Source organism: Perissodus microlepis, chromosome 16, assembly GCF_051167445.1.
Source record: "Perissodus microlepis isolate ML-2025 ecotype Zambia chromosome 16, ASM5116744v1, whole genome shotgun sequence".
Lineage (NCBI taxonomy): Eukaryota > Metazoa > Chordata > Actinopteri > Cichliformes > Cichlidae > Perissodus > Perissodus microlepis.
The window spans coordinates 24,960,452-24,984,351 of NC_140476.1; the positions used below are offsets into that span (position 1 = coordinate 24,960,452).

The window sequence follows — 23,900 nt, forward strand, 5'->3', positions numbered from 1 at the left end:
TCTGTTGGGCCCCCTTGTTCATTGGAAGAAAAAAAAAATGCCCTTATACAGCAGCACAAGGGCCATGAATGCTTTACCTTGAAGGTGAAGTGACTTCACCATCCTTTCACATCCATTTGTATGAGGCTCTCTGCTCCCTTTTCTGTTACTGTCTCTGCCTCTCTCTCAGTCACGACAAGCAAAGTTGCTGCCCTCAAGAGCCCATTGTAAGAAAAGAGACCCGATGACGCACACGGGTCTTTGGGGAGAATGCTGTAGATGGTACACGCTGCATCAAACACAGACACTGTGATACACTGATGTGATGCTGGACTCTAGAAAAGATATCAAGACGCTGATCTGGTTCTTGTTTTGTAGTATCTGTACTGCCAGTATACACTGTAGCTTACAGTTTAGTACTGCAACGTTCTGAACTAATCAGAGATTTTATTGAATAAAAGTATCTTCAAATGGTTGATTCAAAGGCATTACATCAGTTTTCTTTGCCACTGCATTTTCAAAATAACATATGGACAAGACATATAATTGCTACACATGACACAAACAAAAAAAGACAGCCCCAGTGTCTGTCTGCACAGCCATGGCAATGCTGGGGGGGGGGGGGTCATGTTTTTTTTGAAGGAAAAAAAGGAAGTGACCATATTTAGAAATAACTGGGCTGCTAGGTTATTAGCCAATGCTAGCAAAGCTAGTTGGTAAGGTGCATCCACAAACTCTGAAGGTACAGCACACAGAGTAGCGGTTTTTGATACGGGCGACACGGGCGGTTGCCCGGGGCGGCATCGTGGTGGGGGGCGGCATCACGTGCATCGGCAAAAAAAAAAAAAAATTGCTCGTACTCATGCTGCCCCGACACCAGTCAGCACATATTGGGAATGGCATAGGCACCGATCGGCTTTCTATCGCCCATTTGCTGGGCGTAAGGGCGCCCTTCGTTTGTGAGGTGCGCCTGCTGCTTGTTGCACAGGGAGGAGAGGGCGGGGCGGCGGGGGATTCTCTGACTGGCTGGAGCTCGCAAAATAAAAGAAAATAAAAACAAAACACACCAGACGTTGTGATACAGACTTATAATTTGCACCGATGTTTTTTCGAAATTCTGTACGCGAAAAGTCAGCGCGAGAGTCCTCGGTGCGCCTGCTTGCTGCCAAAGTCAAAGTAAACTTTATTGTCATGTCCGCTACATACAGTCCAGTATATAGAGAGACGAGATGACGAGGCTCCAGTTACAGCAGTGCAAGTAAACAAACAATAAATATAAGAAGAGTAAGAAAATAAACATACACTTTAGGACTCGGGGTAAAGGGATCAATAAGAATTTAAAATTTGAAATTTACAGTTTGATGATTTAAAGTCTCACACACAACCCGTCGAAAGGGGAGGGGGCCGGCTGATTCCAAATAGAGCACATTTCATTCATAATGATGTAAATCCAAGCCCATTATGTATTCATGATTTGAATCCTGGGTTGTGCGAAATCCCAGAAATGCACCTTAGACAAAGTGAATCTGTGAACTAAGGTGTAGGTCTATTAGGTTATGTTGTGGTGATCCTCGAGTTGGGGGACTTATGTTCATACTGGAGTGCAAAATTAAAACTAATGGAAGATGGACAAGAAAAGTTCGAAGTCATCAGGTGCTCAGTTTAGAAAAAATAGAAAAGAAGAGGAGGAGAAATGAGCAAAAGATACAGGTAAGCAGATGTGTCATTGGATAATGGCAGGTCATCCTGAAACAATCAGAATCAGAATACTTTATTTATCCCTAAGGAAATTATGTGGGTTACAGTTGCTCCAAGAAGAAATGGTAAAAATAGCAACAGTAACAGACTAAACTCCAAACAATACATTATGGTACAGATTTTAATATTAATTAGTCAGTGTCAGTTGTTGATTTGTCCTGTTCTCACTGTATGACGTATTATGATGGCTGTTTGGTAGCCGTTTGCATACTATGCATACTCTCTCTCTCTTCATATGTGTGTGTGTGTGTGTGTGTGTGTGTGTGTGTTTCCCTTGTAAAATTCAGTATGGCTCCGACAACAGTTTTATGTTAATGTACAATCCTTAATATGTTTTATCTGTGTGTGTGTGTGTGTGGCCTCTGTAAAATTTGGTGTTTTAACTTTGGAGCCAGCCTCAAGTGGCCATTAGAGGAACTGCAGGTTTTGTAATTTTTCAGCCCCTGAGGTTTTTTTTTTTTTTTTTCCAGGATAATCCTTTATTAACTTGGTCTGTTGTCTGGGTCACACAAGAGGACATCATATTTATAAGACTGTACCATAAAATTGCTCCCAAAAGCACCAACTAAACATGGTTAAGAGCACCAGTTCAGCGGCTCAAATTGGTGGTGAAGAGACAAATATCTGCTGCTGCTGCCTGTGTCAGCAGAATTAATAATATGTAAACAGGCGCCTTGTCAAATGTTCCAACATAGCTAATTTCACTCTCCATAACTATATGTATAAATTATCTGTATTTCTTTGTACCAGACTGTAAACATGCTTTTATGTTGTTAAATTTAGCCTTTTAACAGCAGTGTATTTTATACTGTATATAAAAGATGGATTTGGCATCACATTATCCATTGTTTTAGACTCATTTTGAAGCCTAAGCATCAGTGTTTTGGCCACCAGCATGTTGGTTATAGGGAGCCTGAAGTGACCATATTCAGACTAACGGGTTGATTGCTAACTAATCAGTGGTCGCATGCTTAGTTAGCAAGCTACATTCATAAACTGTATAAGTATTAAGCACAGACACACATGGCAATAGACATTTTCCCTTTCAGGGCCCCTGTATTGAGTTTCTATCTGCAAACTGACTTGGGCTTGCTCAAAGAAAACCTGCTGGGCCCAGTCTAAACTGGAAATGGTCTGGGCCCTGTACGGTTCCTTCCACTGATATTATGATATATTATAATATTTGCAGTCTGTGGCTAAGAACATTGCCTTGTAAGTTCCACTTCCAGTAATTATGTAACTTTTAATAACAAACTCCTCTGCCTGCTCAACTCAGCCTCAGTCCTTTTTCCTCAGTGCAGGGATCTGTCTTAAATGAGGTCATATGACTGTCCTGTGCAGCGGGAGATCTGTGCCGATGCTGCTAAAAGGGTGAAAGAGGCCCTACATTGAAAATAAACACATGCATACAAATAAACACGCAGGGTCTGTTGTCACATAGAGGGTTAACTCACTGCCAGCTGAACTCCACAACTGTTACCATGGGCTCCTTAGCAACACTCACAGCAGGCATTGAAATGAGGGGGTAGATTTCTCTGAGTGATGTGTTTAGGGAACGCGATTAGCTTGCTGTACTTACATTTCATGTCATTGCACATAATATGTCAACCTCCATGTGGTATTTGTTGATGCACCAGCTTCCTTTAAGACATCATGCATAAATCAAACGGAAGATTTTAAATAGGTTTTGGTTAGATGTGAATGCATATTGGTGTTGTTTCTCTATATAGCCCTTAGGGGGTGCTGTTTGCCTTGTGGCTTCTGTGCCTTGTTATAAGGTCTAGAAATAAACCTACCACCTACTTTGATTCTGGGGAGGCAGTAACATAAGGGTAAGGCAGGCAGTTTGGTTGTTTCAGGTACCAGAGAGGCATGAAATCTAATCCAGAAGGAACAGCTGGATTATAGATCCATTAGTAGGAAGAGTTGCCAGGTGCCAAAACACAACAGGGCACAACAGCTTATATATTCCGAGGTTCTCTCTATGTTATTGGCTGTTGGTACCCCTGTTGTGTTGGCAGGCTCCTTCCATTCTTGAGAATGCAGGAGCTTTTTCATTTTCCACATAGACCAAAAGTCAAAACCAATTTCCCTAGCCTCTCATTAGGATTCAGCCCCAAACCTGTTTGTTTCTACTGAAATAATGAAATAAAAACATAAGCTCTATGGGAAAAATGCACAGAGCCACTGTGACATCACAGTTAATGGGGTCCTGTTGTGAAGGCTTGAGATTAGTTGATTATAAGTTGCAAAGTAAATATATTGACTACAAGACCTGAAACTAGTGATCTGTCACTTGGATGCCAGCCGGAATAGGCTTCAGTCCCCCCAAAAAATATGAACTGGACAAGTGGTGTAGATGGATGGTTGGAAATAGATGAAGGGAAAACAGGGCCATTTGTCTATATATTACTATACAACCAGGCTTCTTTTTAGTAAATTGTTGTTTGTAGGTGTTTTTAAAAACAGCAGAGTGTAGTTATATTGTGGATTTGATATACTGACCCAGCTGTCATAGCTAATTATAGGCCAATCCTTTTATCTTACTTCCCTTTATACAACCATATAAAAGTAGTGGTAAAACAGCTAACTGATCATCTGCAGAGGAATGGCTTATTTCAGTCAGGTTTCAGAGCTCATCACAGAACAGAAACAGCATTAATGAAGGTTATGGCCTTTGACAGTGGACTCATCTCTGTGCTTGACCTGCTAGACCTTAGTGCAGCGTTCAATACTGTTGACCATAATATTCTATTAGAGCGATTAGAGCACGCTGTAGGTATTACAGGTACTGTGCTGCAGTGGTTTGTATCATATCTATCTAATAGACTCCAATTTGTGCATGTAAATGGAGAGTCCTCTTCACACACTAAGGTTAATTATGGAGTTCCACAGGGTTCAGTGCTAGGACCAATTCTGTTTACATTATACATGCTTCCCTTTGGCAGTATTATTGGAAGACATACCATACATTTTCACTGCTATGCAGAGCAGAGCAGATTTCTCCTGTATTGGCTTCTCTTTACTGTTCTTCTGTTAAATCCAGAATTGAATTTAAAGTTCTTCTCATTAAATACAAGGTCTTAAATAATCAGTCCCCATCTTATCTTAATTACCTTATAGTATCATATCACCCTATTAGGGCACTTCGCTCTCACACTGCAGGCTTACTTGTTGTTCCTAGAGTATTTAAAAGTATAATGGGAGGCAGAGCTTTTTAGCTTCCATGCCCCTCTTCTGTGGAACCAGCTCCCAGTTTGGATTCAGCAGACAGACACGATCTCTACTTTTAAGATTAGGCTTAAAACCAGTAGCAGAAAATGGGTTTCTTCCTGTTAAAAGGGAGTTTTTCCCTCCGACTGTCACCAAAGCACTTGCTCACAAGGGGTCATAAGATTGTTAGGGCTTTCTCAGTTTTCTTTGTCTGTATGGTTTTTACCTTACAATATAAAGCACCTTGAGACAACCGTTGTTGTGATTTGGCACAAAATAAATGAACGGAACTTTTCACGGGATTCTTTGGCAATAAAATAAAGAACGTGACAATACTGTGGGGTAAGCATTTCATTGTCAATACTGCCTGTAAATAGTCAGGTGTTTCTTCTGTAACACTGCACAGCTGGAGAGTTTTCTATACTATTTGCAAAACATGTATCGTTGTATCTTTGACAAACTGGTCGGGGCATCTGGAGTTCACATATTAATGCATCTTATTATGAAGAATTTTGATCCTGATAAGGACCTGAATAAGGACAAAAGTGATATCACTCATGTGTTATGGCTTCCCTAATATTTTGATCTCAGGTTAACTTGACATTTTGGACGGACAGCCCTTCCTCTATAATCAGTGAAACACCAAAATAGTTAATATGTTTTGGAAAAATAGCGTTCACTCCTCCAGCAGAGTTTGGGAGACTTGAAAAATCATGTGGTGGCCCAAGACCTTACTGAGACACTATATGTCGATTTTTCTTTTAATTTATCACCTGCTTGTATTATGTTCAAGTGAAAATGTAGAACTGGTTTAAAGGATCTATGGGCGATCACTGTGCAGGACCAGGTGGTCACCGGGCAGCTGTCTCATGATAGAGAGAGATGAAAGCTTTTGTCGACACCTTTGTTCCAACACACATTAAAGGTCCCTTTGAAGGGCATGCACTCTGTGACCACTGTGTGACTGTGGTTTCCAGGGAAAGGAGTGAAGTAAGCACAGCTGGAGAGGGCGCACACTGATTACTCTTTCTCTCTCTACCTTCCTCTGTGTCCTCTCTGCCCAGGAGCGCCCCTGTTCATTAAACCATCACAAGCTTAGAAATCCCTGTCAGCTGCTGCAAAATGCAACTAATAAATTTGGCGTTACAGAATTCTTAGTACACACTGACATTAGGATTCAGGGACTCTGTGTATAAAAGTGTTCTACAAACAAAACACCTGTTTTCTGTATATGTGAAGATGTTTTCACACATGTACTGAACCCCTAAACGTGTCTGTAACGTCCCTGACAGAGGTACAGGTCAGAACACAAAGTCTGTGGGATGTCTGATTGCTTTAAGATGTGAACAGTGCAGTCAGTGGTCCATGCCCGCTGGCTTGTGGTTGTCTTGTGTGCTGCCCCGTGAACTCTCTACCCAGGCAGCTCTCCCGTCTTAAACACATACCATTTCTAGTGCTGCAGATACTTCTGAAATTGATTATTTTCTGCTGTATGTGAGAATGGATAGCAGCACTAAAATGTCAGAAGATCATGTGTGATGATTCCTGGATCTATTGTCTTTCTAGGCTCAACTTTTTCCATGATGTCCCTGATTTCCGGGTTCTTGCTTGTGGAGGTGATGGCACAGTGGGCTGGATCCTCGACTGTATAGGTAATTAGATTCTAACTTATGAAAAAGTTAGAATCTAACTAATACTTTTCTTTGATAGGAGTTTATCTGCATTCTTAACCAGATTTAATTTTTTTAAAGGCAGCTGTAGGTCAGAACACATGTCGAAGCATCTTTGACCAATATACTGAACCCTGAGTTACCTAGAGTGTATGTGAATGTTAGAATGTGCTTTAGCATAGATAAAAGCACCGTGTGAATGTGATTTGGTGGATGAAACATATTGTAGAGCACCAGTCCACATATATTTTCTGTTATTAATAAAAGTAAAGATGAAATGTGGCTGAAAGAGCAGAAAAATAAAGGTGAACATTAAATATTTTAGCTGAAAAATGAATTGTAAACATCTGTTTAAAGACCAGCTCGGAAGTTCCACAGTTCCTGCAATCACGCATAGTTTTTTCCACTGTGAGGAATTATTACTCTCTACTTTATTCTAGCTGAGTACAAATGTAGGTTTAGCAGTAATTTATCAGTAATAAATTCAGTCAGAATTCTAGTTCATATATTGTCATAAAAATCTGTTTCAAGAACATTTCCACCTCCATAGCACGAGATCGATCTGCTTGTCTGTGCCCTTGCAGATAAGGCCAACTTTGCCAGGCACCCTCCGGTGGCCATTCTTCCTTTGGGCACAGGGAATGACCTGGCTCGCTGCTTACGCTGGGGAGGAGGTGAGGAGCTCATTCCAGCATCTTTCTGTATTTTCTTTACATAGCTGCATAGGTATCTATAAAGCCTGCAAGAACTGATGCCATAGCTGATCTTTTTGGAAACTTTGTGGCAAAGAGAAACAAGCTGAAAACACTGATAAGATTTTGTGAGCCTGTTAGTTAATGGAGTTAATGTAGCACCATACTTATTCATAATCATTTGTGTTTGTGGTCACCTGATGAGTTTAAGTCCTCTTTAATTCAGTTTTTTTGGTGTTCACCAACTCTTCAGAGGAATATCTGTGTTTCTGCTTACTAAAGCTGCCTTCCACAGTCAAAAAAGACTTCTGATATCACTGGGAAAAAGCATCAATATTGGAGCTGTACAGCTAAGCAGTAAGGAGAAATTGGCTATAAAGAGGGAGCCACAGAGGACAGCTTTCACTTTTTTTCTGCCTTTGTGAGTCTCTGTTCTGTCCCGATTAGTTTCACATTACCAAGTCCGCTGTCACTGTCTATAGCTACGCTTCAGCCTGATTGCCTGTTTGCTTTTCAGTGTTCTTTCCTAAAACTCTGCGTGTTTATACCAATCACTGTTGTCTCCCTCTGGTTGCTGAATTACATTCTCCTGGACATTCCCGCCTGCTCTCTTTTGTTCTTCTCATATCAGCTTCATTTTTCACCTCTGTCTGCCTTACATGCCTCCTGTCTTCTGTATTTAGATACTCATTTTTGAATTGAACATAATAGAGCACGTTTAAACAGTTAATTTAAAGAATGACTCACTTCTCAAATACAAAAGGTAGCCATGTGTCTCTGCACATTTCTGGGAAATGAAAGATGGGAAGAGAAACAGGGGACTTTTATGTGTCAAATTAAAAACTTAATATGCAAATCACTTGCACACGCTGTAAGTCCTTTGCCAACCATTGATTTCTCGTAGTACTTGGGACCAGTAATTACACTGGCTGGTTATAACTGCTCGATTGTTGCTGCGAGGACCAGCAGAGCACTTGAAAGATATTTTGTCAATAAGCTGCCAGGTCTGGGTGGCTTTGGGCTGTTGAACTGATCATCAGAGATAAACTCTGAAATATTAGCTGCAGCCAGTTAGCTTGATGATCATTTACCTGAGAGGGAAAATGAATCTAGTCTGATTTGTATGTGAAGGTGAGCAGCCAGTTTTGATTCATGGCTCTGCAGTCTGTTTTAGTCAGATGTTCATCAACTAACAAAAAAATCTATCGAACAGCTTTCAGATGTATCACCACTCAATCTAATTCATGATCTCTAGAGCATGAATCCCAAAGATTTAGGCCTTGTTGAATTTTAGTTTAATTACTGGGTTTTTGTGGAATATCTTGACAATAATTTGAAGGATTGTCATAAAAGTTGGTAGAGATATTTGCCGAGCAAAGCTTTTCTCTTAACCCATGAGACATGACTGACTTGATCATTTACCATTTGGCAAGTACTGGTATAGAAACACATTATACATTAATTCTTACACTGATTGTATTTGTGAAAGTTAGTGCTAATAATAATAATAATAATGATAATGTGAAAGGAACTTACGTGAATTGCAGTGAAGATGGAACACAGGGCGAAAATGGAGGATATTGGGGAAAGATAAAGCAAATTTTACTTTAAAAATAACACATAATGCAGTGAACACATGAACACTTAATTTCCTCTATTGGTGTCAGTGGATTTTTGTAATCATTTACACAAATATCAAGATGTATTGTACGTGATTGTCTTTCATTATATCAGGTAACTCAGCACTGACATACCATTAGTGTCTCTGGATGGTTTCATGAGTTACTCTTTGCAACTCTTTCTTTCAACCTTCAGGATAGACTGTAATAACTTCCCTTATGCCATTATCAGGTGAAAAAAATCATTTTATCCAATACAGCCTGATTTTAATAAATACCAGCAAAACTATTGCATCAATCTTGGTTGCACTTTGTGCTTAACGTTAATTTCCAAGTATTCATATATGCTAACACTCAAGTACAGGCTTGCAGTCTTCTAAGGTTGTGCACAGATGGCATAACGACAAAAACATGTATCAATTTGTGTAGACGATGTGTGTGTTTGTGTGTGTACCTGTGCAAACATCACAAAATGAATAAATAAATACAGCTAAAAAGTAGCTAATTGTTCATGTAAAAAGACAACTGTTCCCCATGAATTTTCTTTTATTTCTCAAGAGTACAAATGTGAGAACATATGCATATGCAAAATACTCTCATATTTCACACACATGATTCTCCCAGTGTGATGGCACTCATTAAAGCCTCATGCCCTTGTGACACCTTTGGAACAAACATCTGCTTCTTGTTACTATGCCTGGCTGTTAAAGCAGGCTGTCAGCTATGGAGCAAATCCAGAGGGCTTCCCGGAGGGCTGTCAGGTCTGGGCTTCATTCTGGGTTTGAAGCAAGGAGGGTAGTTTCTTTGGAAAGGCAGCTTAATCAGTTTCATTGTGTTCCATATTTGAGCTCGTATAGTGTAATTTGCCTGTTACATGTGGAGATTATGATTAAAAATGATGAAATATAGAGAATGACTTTTCTCTGCCAGATTTTGCTCACGCTACGCTTGATTGATTGATTGATTTTTTTCATGTGATTCCTGATTGATTCCAAGTTTCTAGCTTTATACTGTTTAGCGGGATAAAAGTGGCTGCAGCTAGGGAGGTAGAGCAGGTTATCTGCTAATCAGAAGGTTGATGATTTGAACCCTGGTTGCTCCAGTCTGCACGATAAATATCCCCAAGTTGCTCTCTGATGCATCCATTGGAGTATAAATGCATCTGAATGTAAGATAGAAAGCACTTATTTAAGAAAAGCATAGAAAAAAGTGCTGGAGTAAAATGGTAAATATGGCATGTTGTATAAAGTGCTTTGAATGCTCCAGTAGAGTAGAAAAGCTCGATATAAGAACCAAGCCTCTTCCAGTTAAAAAGCGTTTTTTCCTCCCCGCTGCTAAGTGCTTGCTCATAGGTGGTTGTGTCATTATTGGGGTTTCTTTCTAATATTGTCGGGTCTCTACCTTAACATATAATAAAGCACCTCGAGGCAACTGTTGTTGTGATTTGATATAAATAACACTGAATTGAAGTAAATTGAATTCTCTGGTTGTTCTCGGCAGGTTATGAGGGTGGTAGCTTGGTGAAGGTCCTTCGGGACATTGAGCATAGCACTGAGGTGGTGTTGGACCGCTGGAACATAGACATCATCCCTGACGACAAGGAGGAGAAGGGAGATCCTGTCCCCTACAGCATCGTCAACAACTACTTCTCTATTGGAGTGGTAAGTAAACTGAGAGAAAGATAACATTGCATATGTTTTAAAGAGCCACATTATCCTTTCTTCCTGTTTCTGTCATATGTCATTCTACTATGTCAGACAGTTGCCAACGTTTTAAAAAATAAGATGAACTTAATCTGCGTGAGCCAAAAGCTCAGATTTCTGAGTTACATTTTGTTTTCTTTCTTTCATTTGCCTGAGGTAGAGCTGATGCATGCTGGGTTTTGGAGTGACCAGAAAAAACACATTTGCATATTTGGACAAGATAGTGAAGAGCTAATCATCTAACAGTAGATAGTTTGGTAAAGCAACAGAACTGAAAGACAGACTCCTGTAAACATGTTTTTCAATGTTGTGAAGTTGAGCATTTCTACATGGAAATCTTTTTGCTTTTGGAACTGCAGTTTTAGAAAATCCAGTTTGGATTCATTTTTTAGCCAGTTGTGTCTTGTTTCTAAAATAACATGAGCAAAAACAGGCTTATTTTATACAGAAATAAAAGAATAAAGAAACAGTTTAAGATAAATACATTTCAGATTTAAAAAATGTTACTTTATTGTATGCACAAAATACAGGTTTATTGCTGAGGACGGAAAAAGCAAAACCAAAACTGGGAAAATGACACGAACTATACTGGAAGCACTAAATACATGGAGAAATGCACACAACTATGAGGGAGACGCTGACATAAATACGCAGAAGGATAACGAGGGAAGTGAGGAAACACGGGAATACAGCTGACACAAATTAACATGACGCCACAGGGGAAGCAAAACAAGATACGTGGAACACGGAAACACAAGACCTTCACAATAAAACAGGAAACTGGGGAACATGAACAGGAGTGGAGGAGAGGCAGACCAGAGGGAGCGAGGGAATGCGAAGGAGCACAAGGGAGAGAGAGAGGAGACGACTGGGGAAACATGGATAAACATGGAATAAACCACAAGGAGGGGAAACAAGGCACAAGAACTCATACAAACACATAAACACAGACGCACAGAGGGCAAAGACACAAGGGGAAGTTACTAAATGATCAAGGAACTAAACGGGGCCCATAGGAAACTCAAAACAGGATAACCTGGCATAACCTAAACTTAAGACTAGCAAGGAGAACTTATACATAGATCATAATACAGGAAAACTCACAACGCTGGGTCATATGACCATGACAGTTCATATTCCGTGATCTAATTCCATATAAGACAATATTTCATTTGTTTGGAATTTTGAATTCCAGTTCTTCGTATTGTGAAATAAAGTCCTTCAATTTTTCAAGTAGTTATTACAGTAAAAACATGGTGAAAGAGATTATTTGATCTATGAGGACATGAGCAATTAGGAGATTCATCAGTGAATTTCTGCATCCTCTGGGCAAGAAACACGTTGCCAGGTACCAGTTGCTTAGCAACTTTTTTATCTTGTCCTCATGGAGATAATATGCGGGCCTCGGGGACATTTACACAGAGGTGACAAACAAGACCTTCATAAAGTAATCACAGGGCAGCACCACTCATTTAGCCTCAGTGTATTAAAATAATGGATGTGTCACCACCACAACTCTGTATATCTCCATAGCCGTCGTGATGTTATAAAGAAAACCTAAAGCAACCATTTTCACTCATTCTAATCTTACTAGTTACTATTAAAAAATAATAATATGAGGCTAGGGTGTAATCATTAACTCCATTCCTATCAGCTAATAGTCATGAGATTAGCAGTGCAGTGTATATGACTATAAATAAACCCAAGTGAGATAAGTGTACAGAGGGCATATGTAGACATTTGAGGAGGAGCACTGACAGGGAGCAGATACACTACAGTGATGTTATACAACTGAAATCCTACTGCTAGCTACATATTTATCAATATGGATGTGTGAGCGTAATACTGCACAGTGAAAGTGGCACACACATCTATACTTCTGTGGTTAGAGTTTGTAAAACTGCACTTTGACAATTCTACAAGCAACAACTCGTTCTATTCAAAAATGGGAGAAGAGGCAGTGACAGGATAGAGCCGTTTCCTTTGTGGCCTGAGTGACACCACGAGTGTCTCACACAGGGAGAGACAATAGTATTTGACAGGCCTGTCTTGGTGTGGTGACTGACGCTTTTTGGCAAATTTTGTCTCTCACATTTTCACATTCAGTAATTTGTGCATCTCTGTTTCACAGAGTTTTTACGTTCATTCATGAAGAATATTTCAACCTGCATGTTACATTAATACATGCATGTGATGGCTGTAGTTACATTTTATACACAAAGCGCTGCATCAAGCTGCAGCTTATATTTCTTTTGACCTGATCTCCCATTGTTTAAGCCATCGTGGACAGTAGTTACTGCTGGCTGTGGCAGGTGCAATGCCGACACTTCTGACTTTCTCGTCATAGGTCAGAGCGTTCTCATTCCAGAGGTGGAAAAAAATGCTGATTTTTCAAAACTGCTTGTGTGTCTCAGTTACTTCCAAGGTGTCCTTTAGTGGCAATGTGTGTGAGAGAGCACAGCAACATTGTTACAGTACAGTTTTTCAGTCAGTCTCTTCACCTTTGCACTCATTAACAGTATAGACTGTATATAAAATATCCGGTATACAACTAATCAAACGTTACAGTTTCAAAAGTCACCAAAACTAAAAGATAAGCTTCTTGGATGAACTGTTTCACAACAATGGGACATATATCTTGTCCGATCATTTAATTACGATGCTGTAAAAAATACTACATCTGCAAACGCAGGCAAGTCAAAGCAGTGAGTTCAGTTCGATAACTCGAACTGAGGTCTAGCAGACAGCTGCCTGTGTCAGCACATCTAGTAGTCAGAGTGGCTATGCGCCTAACTTTAAGTCTCATCAGTATCCAAATGGATGAGTTATAAAATTTATAGTTGTTATGAAAGGGAGTTCATCAAGAAATAATGGACTATAAAGATTATTTTTATTAAGTTGGACATTTTAACATGAGAGTCTATGGGGTTGACCTGCTTTTAGGGACACCCTCAAGTGTCAACTTGAGGAACTGCAGTTTGTGACTTTTAATTATTGACTTACTTTTTGCCTCTGACACTTGTTTTTTGTTTTGTTTTTATTTTAATTTCTAATCTCTTAAAAAAACATAAATAAAATCCACATTGAGCTATACATTTGTGACCAATGTCTAAAGCTGTAAATGGGACTGATTACACTAAGGGCTGGGAGCGAAATGGTGAGTGAAAAATAACAACTCTTAACCTCTCATGGGATTTGTTGACAGTAATAAAGCTACAGAATAACTCCATGGTTATCCTCTAAAGGAAAGGTTATCTGTGCGAGTCTCTGACAACGCTCCAGCATAGCACAGCCATTAAAATAAAGCAACAGATCGCTGTGCCTCCAGGAGCCATAGTGACAGATGGCTGAGTATCTGTGTGCACACGACACCTGAGCAAACCAAATCTGACTCACACCAATGATGCAGCCATTAGTAAGACCTTAAATCTGCTTTAACAACCATACAAGGTTTGCATTTCCTGCCATCTTATTGCAGACCTTTCTACTCAGGGTTGGGTTGCCATGGAGATGGGAGGCTGGCAAGGCCGAATCTGAAAGCTTTCACAGTCATCTGTCCTTTATCTCGCTGACTTAATTGTGGATGACATAGTGTGGAGCATGTGGCTGGCTCGGTCAAGGCACTTGGAGCTGTTGAGCAGAAGGTATAAGATGATTTTGTGATTTTAAATGACATAACACTTTATTTTGTACTGGTAGGAAATTTTTCAAGCTGCGTAGTTCCACAGGAAATAGTTTTATAATTGAGAAAAAAACCACAAAGTTGTGTGTATCATAAGAATTAAATCAATTCAAACACTGTAGCTTTGACAGCAGCACCTTGCTGTTGCCGCATTGAGCAGTGAGCTCACTGTGGGGGCTGACAGTATTACATTAGGCAGAGAGGATCACAGTAAGAACATCAGTAAGAACAATAGCAGCTCCATATATCTCTGCAATGTTGCATTTTACAGCTCCATCACTTACAGCACCTCTGTTTCTGTGTACATTTTAAAATCTGGACTTAATCAGTGAATGGAATTAATTGGCAGCTATTGAAATAATATATAATGCAACTGGTCATACATTTGTCCACGTAGCTGAAATTGAACTAAACTTGAAAGCGTATTTACAACTTTGCCAAAACAATGCTAAAACTTGGTCAAAGTGAGAAATCACAGAATGACAGTGTCGTTCTGTGTAAAAGTTCTTGTGGTGACCCCTTAGCTGACTCTGTGGGACTGCACTCTGCCAGTAATTAAAAAGCAAAAAACAAAACAGGCACAATACAAAAAAGAACAAAGAAGGGAAATAAAAACAGAGAAAAGCAGATGAGAAAGTATGTTTAAAATAAAACAGGAAGTAAACTGCCTGGGACACTAAGAATGAACTCACACAAATAAAACAAAACAAAACAGGGAAATAAAGATGGAGGGAACACAAGACGCACAGAAAAGGGAAAGAAAAAAACAAAGGACGATAAATAAATAAGGTTTAATAACGGAAACTATAAATAATTACATTGTGATCACAGGTAAAATATATAGAGTGGTTGTTGTGTGACTGTTTAATCGTAACAATTTCACAACCAAATAAAATAAAATAGTCAGTTTAACAGATTTACATTAGAATTCTTCCATATGTAAACATTAATTGGTAGATGGTTAAAATTAGATTGAATTGAAGTTTTTCTAATAGCCTGAAAAGATGACATTTCACCTTTCAATTTTAAGCCAGGTTTACATCTTCATAACGATCCTCACTGGTCATAAAAAAAAATCATGAATAAATACAGAGGACTTAACCATCTCTGTACAGAGCCTGCATTGTACAACTTGCTAAAGTCCCTTCACTTGACCTGCAGCCTGGAAAGAATCTTGTGAAAAGAATTTGAGAGAAGGAAATCACACCATGTCAGCAGCCATTAAAGATGCCGCCTCATGTTTCAATGAGGAAGCTGATCCCTCTGCAGTGTGTGCCCCTGTGTGGAAGCTGCTTTAGATAGGTGCACGGGTGTAGATGTGTATTTATGTGTCTGCACTTGAATGCACATAGCTGAGTGGTGTGCAGTGCAAGCTGATTCCAATAACAGTGTTACTGGCCAGTTCCTATTGCGTACCACAGTCCCTGACTGTGGGGGTGTAGAATATCATGAGCCTCTTCAGATGGAAATATAAGTCGCTGGCTGCTTTTTAACCAGGACAGTGAGGAACTACATTAGGGCAAATAATATGTTGTTCACTATAGACACCACTGTTGCTGTCTTGAATCCTTATGCATATCATCTTGCCATCTTGATCCAGAAAAAGCTTTTTCACTACAGAATTGCTCAGTCATATCACCAAATCTTGTTGCCTTTAGATAACATTTTTCCAGTTATTGATATTCAAACTACATTTTCTGAGAACTTATAAAACTTTTTGACAGAAAGTTCATGCTTGAGCTTGGAAACAGCTGACTCTTGGACAACCTCCTCGAGCTGAATAGTGAGTATGTTAAATAAAACAAAATAGACCACTACTCAGATTTTCCAAATTATCATCTTGTCTGTTAAACCCCATTCCTACAAGACTGCTCAAAGACGTCCTACCAATGATTACTGCTTTGATCTTAAATATGATCAGTGCATCTCTGTTAATGGGCTTTGAAGTACCTTTCGCCTTTCAGGTGACAGTAATTAAACTATTGCTTGAAAAGCCATCACTGACCAACCACAACACTAATAAAGGTAACAAATTCTCTTCTTATGGCCTCTGATAGTCGCCTCATTTCTATGCTTGTCCTGTTAGACGTCAGTGCAGCGTTCAATACCACTGACCACAATATTTTACTACAGAGATTAGAACACGCCGTAGGTATTAAAGGTGCTGCACTGCAGCAGTATGAATCATATCAATCATATCAGAAGAGTTCTGCAGGGTTCTATGTGAGGACCTTTTCTCTTTGCATAACATGTGTTTCCCAGTATTATTAAAAGGCACAGTATACATTATATATGCAGATGATACTCACCTTTACCTAGCCATCTCTCCATGACACTACCCAAAATACTGCAGGCTGGAATGTCTCAAAAACAGGATGACTAATATAAATTATTCTAATAAAAACAGCTAAAAAAAAAACCTAAAGGAAAAAAAAAAAAAACAACCCTCAAAATCACACACACAGACACACACAACACACACACACACACACACAAACAAAACAAAAACAAACAAAAAGGACAGGACCATAACCAAATAGAGGGCTTAAACAATAGCTTTAACTAGAATTTAAAACATAAACCTATGGTTTAAAACTTAAGATGATGACATAAACTGACCTCATTTTTAAAAACTTTAATGATGTAATATGAACATCCATCGTTGGAACAGTGTGTGTATATATATATATATATATATATATATATATATATATACATATGACAGAAAGGAAAAAGAACAGAATAATTGGTATAAATGTTGTGCCATGTTTTCATGAATTCAGAGACTGAAAACGGCATCAGTTGAGAAAACTTACCTGGCCAGTGGTGCATATAAATTTGTGTTCGTGTGTGTGTGTGTGTGTGTGTGTGTGTGTGTGTGTGAGAAAGACAGAGAGAGGGATAGATAGAGAAAGAGCAAGAGAGAGAGAGGGGGACATGGAGTTATTCTGGCACAGACTGAAGGTCAGGGGAAGTATCAGTCACAGGAAGTCAGCGTCTGCCAGGTTCAGGCCAGGTTACCACAGTAATGAATGACCGTGCTGAGTGACACCTGGCTGGTCTTAAAGACAGGAGGAATAGTGCTCAGGGATGGTCTAACATGTGGACTCAAAAAGACACATCTAGACAATCTTTAAAGTCTTAAATATGTCTTCATAACACAATTATAGCAGTTGCCAGGTGCAAGGCATAGTCATCGACTAATTAGTCCTCCTTAAAGGACTAACAAAACAGTAGATTTTCACTCGCCAAAGAACAGTCTTCCATGATGGTTTGTGCTGAATATCAAGTCATAATGTTATGGCGTTAGTGTGGCTCAGTGATGCACAAATTAGCTAACATTAGCGAGCTTGTGTTAGTTAAACCACTGTCTCCCATTCCACTTTTAAATACTGCAGGAACAACAAGTAAGTGTGCAGTCTGAGAGCAGAGTGCTCTATTGGGGTGATACGGTACTGTGAGGTTGGTGTTTCCCCATCCAGGGCGCCACATGACTAATTACTATAGTTATTACTATAGTCTATCAATTCATAAGTGATATAGAAATGTTTAGCTTTCTCTGAATCAAACATGCTAAACTGAGCATTCCAGTACAAGAGTATCATGGCATTTCTCTTTGATATTAAGTTAACAAATATAGGGACTCAAAACATAATAGGGGCACACTGACAATGTATTCCTCTGCCGGGTACTGTGGGCCCCACTGATGTGACATTTTCCATCCACCAGTTTTGTTGTTGTTTGTCACTTTCTATTCCTTTCCTCCTGTTCACCTCACCCATCCCCTAGAAGCTCCTCTTTCCCCCACACACACCATGAGCAAAACTTCAAACGGCAAGATCAAAACAACCTTGATCACATAGGCAACTACAGGCAATGGCAAATGTCACATATTGTTACTGCCAGATTTATCAGGAGGACAGAATGCGTAAAAGTTGTGCTGGTCAGTGATCGCCTGTAGCGGTGGATTCGGGCCAGATTTGGTGACATGGAACAGCCTGTCATGTTTTAAAAAGCTCTGCAGCTACTTTGTGTTGTTGTCTGACCCTGATCCGTATGCTGTCCTACAGACTTTGCTCGTAATAAACCAAAATCAATACAAAAACAAAACTCCACCATTTGTACACATGTGACAAAAAACTCCTTGGGCACAAATTTAAAGAAAAACAACCACTTTGCCCTCATTGAATTCTCACATGTTTATGTGTTTTTGTTGCTATGAGTAACCTTGCCATTAGATCAGAATAGGAAGGTTTTTAAGTTATGGTTCCAGTATCAGATTCTCATGCTCTAAAAGCAGCAGATGCAGCTCTATTTTAAGATGTGAGATTTGCTGATGCATGGAGATCTCAGAACATTGCCCTAGTGTCTGATTGAGGAAGTGCGGTAGCGTCCATTCATGATTTTCAGGGTGACAAGTGAGGAAGCTTGTAATCGCACCTGCCCGCTTGCTTCGTCACAGCCTTCCATTGTCCTTGTTGCACCAATCTGAAACACCTGGACAGGCAGGCAGGATGCCAGCCTATCATCACAGGTGCTTTCACCTGTCAAAATTATGGGATGCACTTTGATCTAAATATATTCCTCCCCAACCCAGTGTGATGGCAAAACATGTAATAGACAGGCCAGTCCACCGTGTCCATTTCCCACTTTGCCTCTCTAACCATGTGAAATGGGCATGCATGCAGAAGTTGCCTAACTCCATGCACAAATTGCATGACCAGCAGGGGGCGGTGATATATTTAAACCCACAAAGTCGCTAGTGAGCAAAAAATGTGTTAAGTACATTCCAGGGTCCTTAATCACCAGAATCTATTAAGCTTGGATGATTATATGTATATAGATGTAAATGTGTTAAAAATAGTCTGTTTAAAGGCTTTCATGTGATTATTTGCATGTTGGTTTGAAACAAACTACCTCGCTCTTCTGTTACTGCAGATTACCGCAACGTTTTGGGAAGACGGTGGACCGCCGTGTCTATTACACACTCTGTTGTGATATTGGGTTGTCCTCCCTTATTACCAAGCATCTAAAATGAGTTGAGTTTATTAGACAAGAATTTACAAATATCCAATTTCCTGTTTTTCACTTTTCGTGTAAAGCTGTACCGTGGAAAGTACAGCTTGACCTTCCAAAACCTACATTTTTGCTAAATTATAAGATGCATGCTCACAATTTTTCTCACAGCTTATCTAAGTGATGTTAGTGGATAAGATAAAAATTAGTAAATGACACCCTTAGAAGATGAGGTTATGATTCTGTGCGGTTAGCAAAAAATTGTATCAGCTTTCATATAAATAATAGGCTACCTTCAAATATTGCATGAAATGTCCAAAAACATGGGGCTTTATTATTATTATTATTAGTGAGTGATGAATAATTGGAGGGTTTGGGTTAGTTCTAGTTGTTAACAGTAGTGGTCGTGGCCCAATCAAAGGTAAAGACAAATCATTATTTCTGTTGAGCCTGTGGAAAAGCAGCAGTACGACTGTTTCTAACTTCTAATTGGGTGAGCAGTTTAGGTCTTCCACTGCACACCATCTTCACATAATCAAAGGCACAAACTCAGACCATGTAGAAATGTACTACAACTATACTCAGAGAAAGGCAGCAACCAAAGGACCCCTGCAGGCACGCACACACTCCTTCATGCAAACCCATGTAGATGCATCGTTTTGGTATCTTTACTCACTGAGCGTCACCGTATCTGTTGTAAAAGAATTTGCGTTGTTTTTGTTCTTGATCTGTTCTCGCTCTCTCTCTGTCCTTTGGTAAAGGTAACATGTTTAATGTAGCAGTGCATCATTACTGCCACGTTTTGGTCGGTAAAACTGGTCATTACTTCTGTCAGGGACTTTTTTCCCCTCATTTGCATCTTCTCTAGCTGCAGGGCATTGAGAGTATTAACTTTTCATTTTACATGTGTGTTGTGCTGAACTGTTATTTACAATATTTAAGTGGAAGGACTGCTTTAAATGAGAAGCCTGGCAGCATGAAAATAACATGCAAATAAGCTGTAAAGGGATTATATTTACATGTGAACTAGAGGATGAACATTGTGTCTGAGTAAATACTGCAGATTATTTTTATCTTGCTCTTACTGTAACTCCAACGGTATATATCAAACCAGCGTGTTGTTCTTTTTCTTCTTTTTAACATCAGTGTAGCATCCTCAAGGCTAAATGCTATGTCAATCGAAAGATAGTCAGTTATTAAACATTGTATGTATTACTTTAACATCTGTAAAGGCGACACATCCTGCTATCCAAACAGTCCCATGTAAGGTTTTGTTAATAAAATAAGACGATCCTCAGACTTTAGTGGAGCAGAAGAAGCTCTGGTCAAGCTCAAAGTTCAGATCAGGACTGCTCTGTGTCACAGATCTCATGCAATCAAATCTGTGCGTGTTCTGTGCGTGCTGCGGGTCGCCATGCATGTTTATGGTATTTTTGAGCGTCTGCAGTCTTAGTGCTAATTGAACTGGCCATTGTTGTTATTTATCTGGCTTGTAGAGTTAATATGATGGACGTATTTGAGTTGTTTTAAGAGGTAAAAAGAAACAAAACTGTGTACTTTAACATAAAGCACTATCAGGGGCTCTTGTGACTGTCAGGCTGTGAAAAATTAATCAAAATGAGCAGAGGACAATATCATTTCTTCTTAGTTTCACATGGTAAACATCAATTATGTCTCTGCTGGCGGCTGCTGTTGGTTGTTTGCCTATTTAAAGGGGTCATACTGAGGCTGCTCTTGTGACTGATCAGGGGTACATTCACCTTTGGCCCAGAGGTGAGGGGTTAAATACACGGGGCAGGAAGGTGGGGTCCGGTCTAAGACCAGCTTCAGTAAACTTGTGACCCTCAGATCAGTGCTGTAGTGTGTCATTAGCCTTAGCTTTATACTCCTCAGTGTCTTTGTGCTCTGTAGACTGAATTACAGCAGGACATAGGAAGGGTTATTGTGGTAGGTTGGATCAAATTATTGTTTGATCAAAACACTGTCTTCATGCACAGCAATTTCTAGTGGGGGGAAATTGGTATGTAAATGGATGTAAATAACTATTATTTCTATTACTGATTACTCTGCCACTTATTTTCCTCTTTCAGTCAATTAATTGCTTCCTATTTAAAATATAGAAAATGAAATGAAAAAAGTAAAGAGAAGAAGTTTAACTTGCTTGGAAACTTTTGATTAAACTAGCTAGTTTTCTGTTGAATACGGCTCTAACATTGGCCTACCAAAATGACTCCAAGAATGCATTGATGACTCATCCACAACGGCACAAAAGAACAAAGAGCAACATCTAGACTGCAAATCTCAGATGTCTCAGGTTAGACCGGTATTCATGATTCAGCAATAAGACGGAGACTGGGCACAAATGGCACCTATGGGAGAGTTTAAAGGCAAAAACGGCTGCTGAGCACAAAGAATACAAACATTCATCTCACCTTTGCCACAAAAACATCTTGACGAACCCCAAGACTTTGGGGAAAATATTCTGTGGAGTGACAAAAGTTGACATTTCCGGAGCAGTCTGGAGTCTCGTCGCGTCTGGCGGAAACAAACGTGGTGATGGTATGGTGTTGGTCTGGGGCTGCTTCCCTGCTTCAGGATCTGTATGACTTTCCATGACTGATGCAACCACGAAGTCTGCTCTCTACCAGAAAATGCTGAACGAGAATATCCAAGAATATCGGTTTGTGTTTCTCTGGCTTATTCAGCAGAACTGAAACTGAACTGAACTGAAACAAACCAGCAAATCCTACTCTGAATGGCTTAAAAACAACAAATTTAAACAGACCTGGCATGACCTCAAACAGACTGTTAATTCTAAAAAAAACAAACAAACAAACAAAAAAAAACAATAACAAAAGAAAAAACAAAACTGAATTTTAAAAATTCTTCAAAGAGGGGTGGGATAAAATTTCTCTAGAGCTTTATGAAGGACTCATTGCCAGCTGTCACAAAAGCTTGATGGCAGTTCTTTTTTTACACAGGGCCAGGTAGGTTTAGATCCTTTTCCCTTCATAAATGAAATCATTTAAAAGCTGTATTTTGTATCAGTGTTGTGGCTCGGTGATGTAGTGGTTAACACATTTGCTTGGTAAAGGTTGCTGGATTAATTCCAGCTGTAAATCCTCCTTTGGAGTTGCATCATGGAGGGTATCTGGTGTAAAAAGGCCAAATCAAACATGCAGTTTTTTTGTCAGGTGCAGGTAATTGACATGTATAGGTAAAGCAGTAAATATGCAACCATAATGAAGGTTAAGTTATGAAATCCTTTTATGACATGGTTGTATATTTGGTAGAACAGAGTGGAGTGGGTACAGTAATTGGCTGATGAGTGTAGCGGTACACTCTCCGTCTCTGTTTTTACTGACTGAACCAGTAGCATTTCTGTTCCCATGCCTATTCTAAAAACAAACAATGACTGATGTATGACACCTTTTTTTATGCTGGCACAAAGCTAAGTTTGCATTTGACCTTTATCCAGCTGTAATAACACGTGAGGTTAAATTCACAATGTCTTTTCTGTTTTCTCCTCCAGGATGCCTCAATCGCCCATCGCTTTCATCTGATGCGTGAGAAGCACCCTGAGAAGTTTAACAGCAGGTTAGTGAGATATTTAGTGGGATTTAGCATAATATTTTGCTACTGCAAAAATTAGTTTACCTGCACCCAACCTCATACCATGAATTGATAAAAAACCCTCATAAATAACGAGTGACCTAGCACTTGTATATACTATATATATATATATATATATATATATATATATATGTATATATATGTTCTTCCTCTACCCCACCCCCCACCCCATTTTTGCACATGTCGAGGAGTGTGTCAGGCTACATTTCACTGTGTGTTATACTTGTATAACTATGCATGTGACAAATAAAAATAAAGAACCTTGAACCTTGAACTTTAATCTGGAAACCCAGTTTCGTACTCCATAATTGTCACCGATCAATAACAGACCAAAACCTGCTGCAGAGAGGGGTCGATATATTGGCGATGTTGGCCTTATTTGGGTTAAAAGGGACTGAGCTAGAAGAGTTGCATAAACTCTGCGTAGAGTACTCCAGGATCTATGCTTTTAATTTCTTCATTTTATTTTCTAATGTTTACTCGTTCGAGCACACAACTAATTATGAAATGATCTAGACATCCAGCAGGAGAAATGAGTAAGGGAGACTGTGATGACGTAAATGGGAGTTGCATCATTCTCATGGTAGAGAAGACACCTTTAAAATGGCAGGCCAGGACAACAAGAGCTCAGCTGCCTAATTAATAGTTACATCATCTGGGTGGCCGCTTCAGCCTGATGAGAGAGAGGGAGACGTCAGAAGAGAGAGTCACGATGATCCAGAGTTGATGAAATACCATCGCCTGGTTCAGATGGATGAATTCAATCTCACCACACCAGGAAGACATGTAAATGAGACAACGTCAGGATTGGAGTCTCAAATGGAGTTTGAGAGCAGCTTGAGGACGTCATCAGAATTTTTATATCAAACTTTTATGCATGTTGAGAAAAAAATTCTTAACCTTAGCCCCATGTGTAAAATTATTGTGGGGCGCCC

General features: G+C 39.5%; 1 protein-coding gene across 4 annotated transcripts in view; it reads left to right on the forward strand.

The window, feature by feature from the left end:
- dgkg (diacylglycerol kinase, gamma) overlaps window positions 1-23,900 on the forward strand; it is a 149,333-nt gene that overhangs the window by 76,137 nt on the left and 49,296 nt on the right. For all 4 annotated transcript variants that reach the window (XM_084908675.1, XM_084908676.1, XM_084908677.1 and 1 more), the window contains 4 exons: window positions 6,517-6,602; window positions 7,205-7,294; window positions 10,432-10,592; window positions 22,865-22,929. In XM_084908675.1, the coding sequence (XP_084764801.1) occupies window positions 6,517-6,602; window positions 7,205-7,294; window positions 10,432-10,592; window positions 22,865-22,929 (402 nt within the window). The remainder of the gene's footprint in view (window positions 1-6,516; window positions 6,603-7,204; window positions 7,295-10,431; window positions 10,593-22,864; window positions 22,930-23,900) is intronic.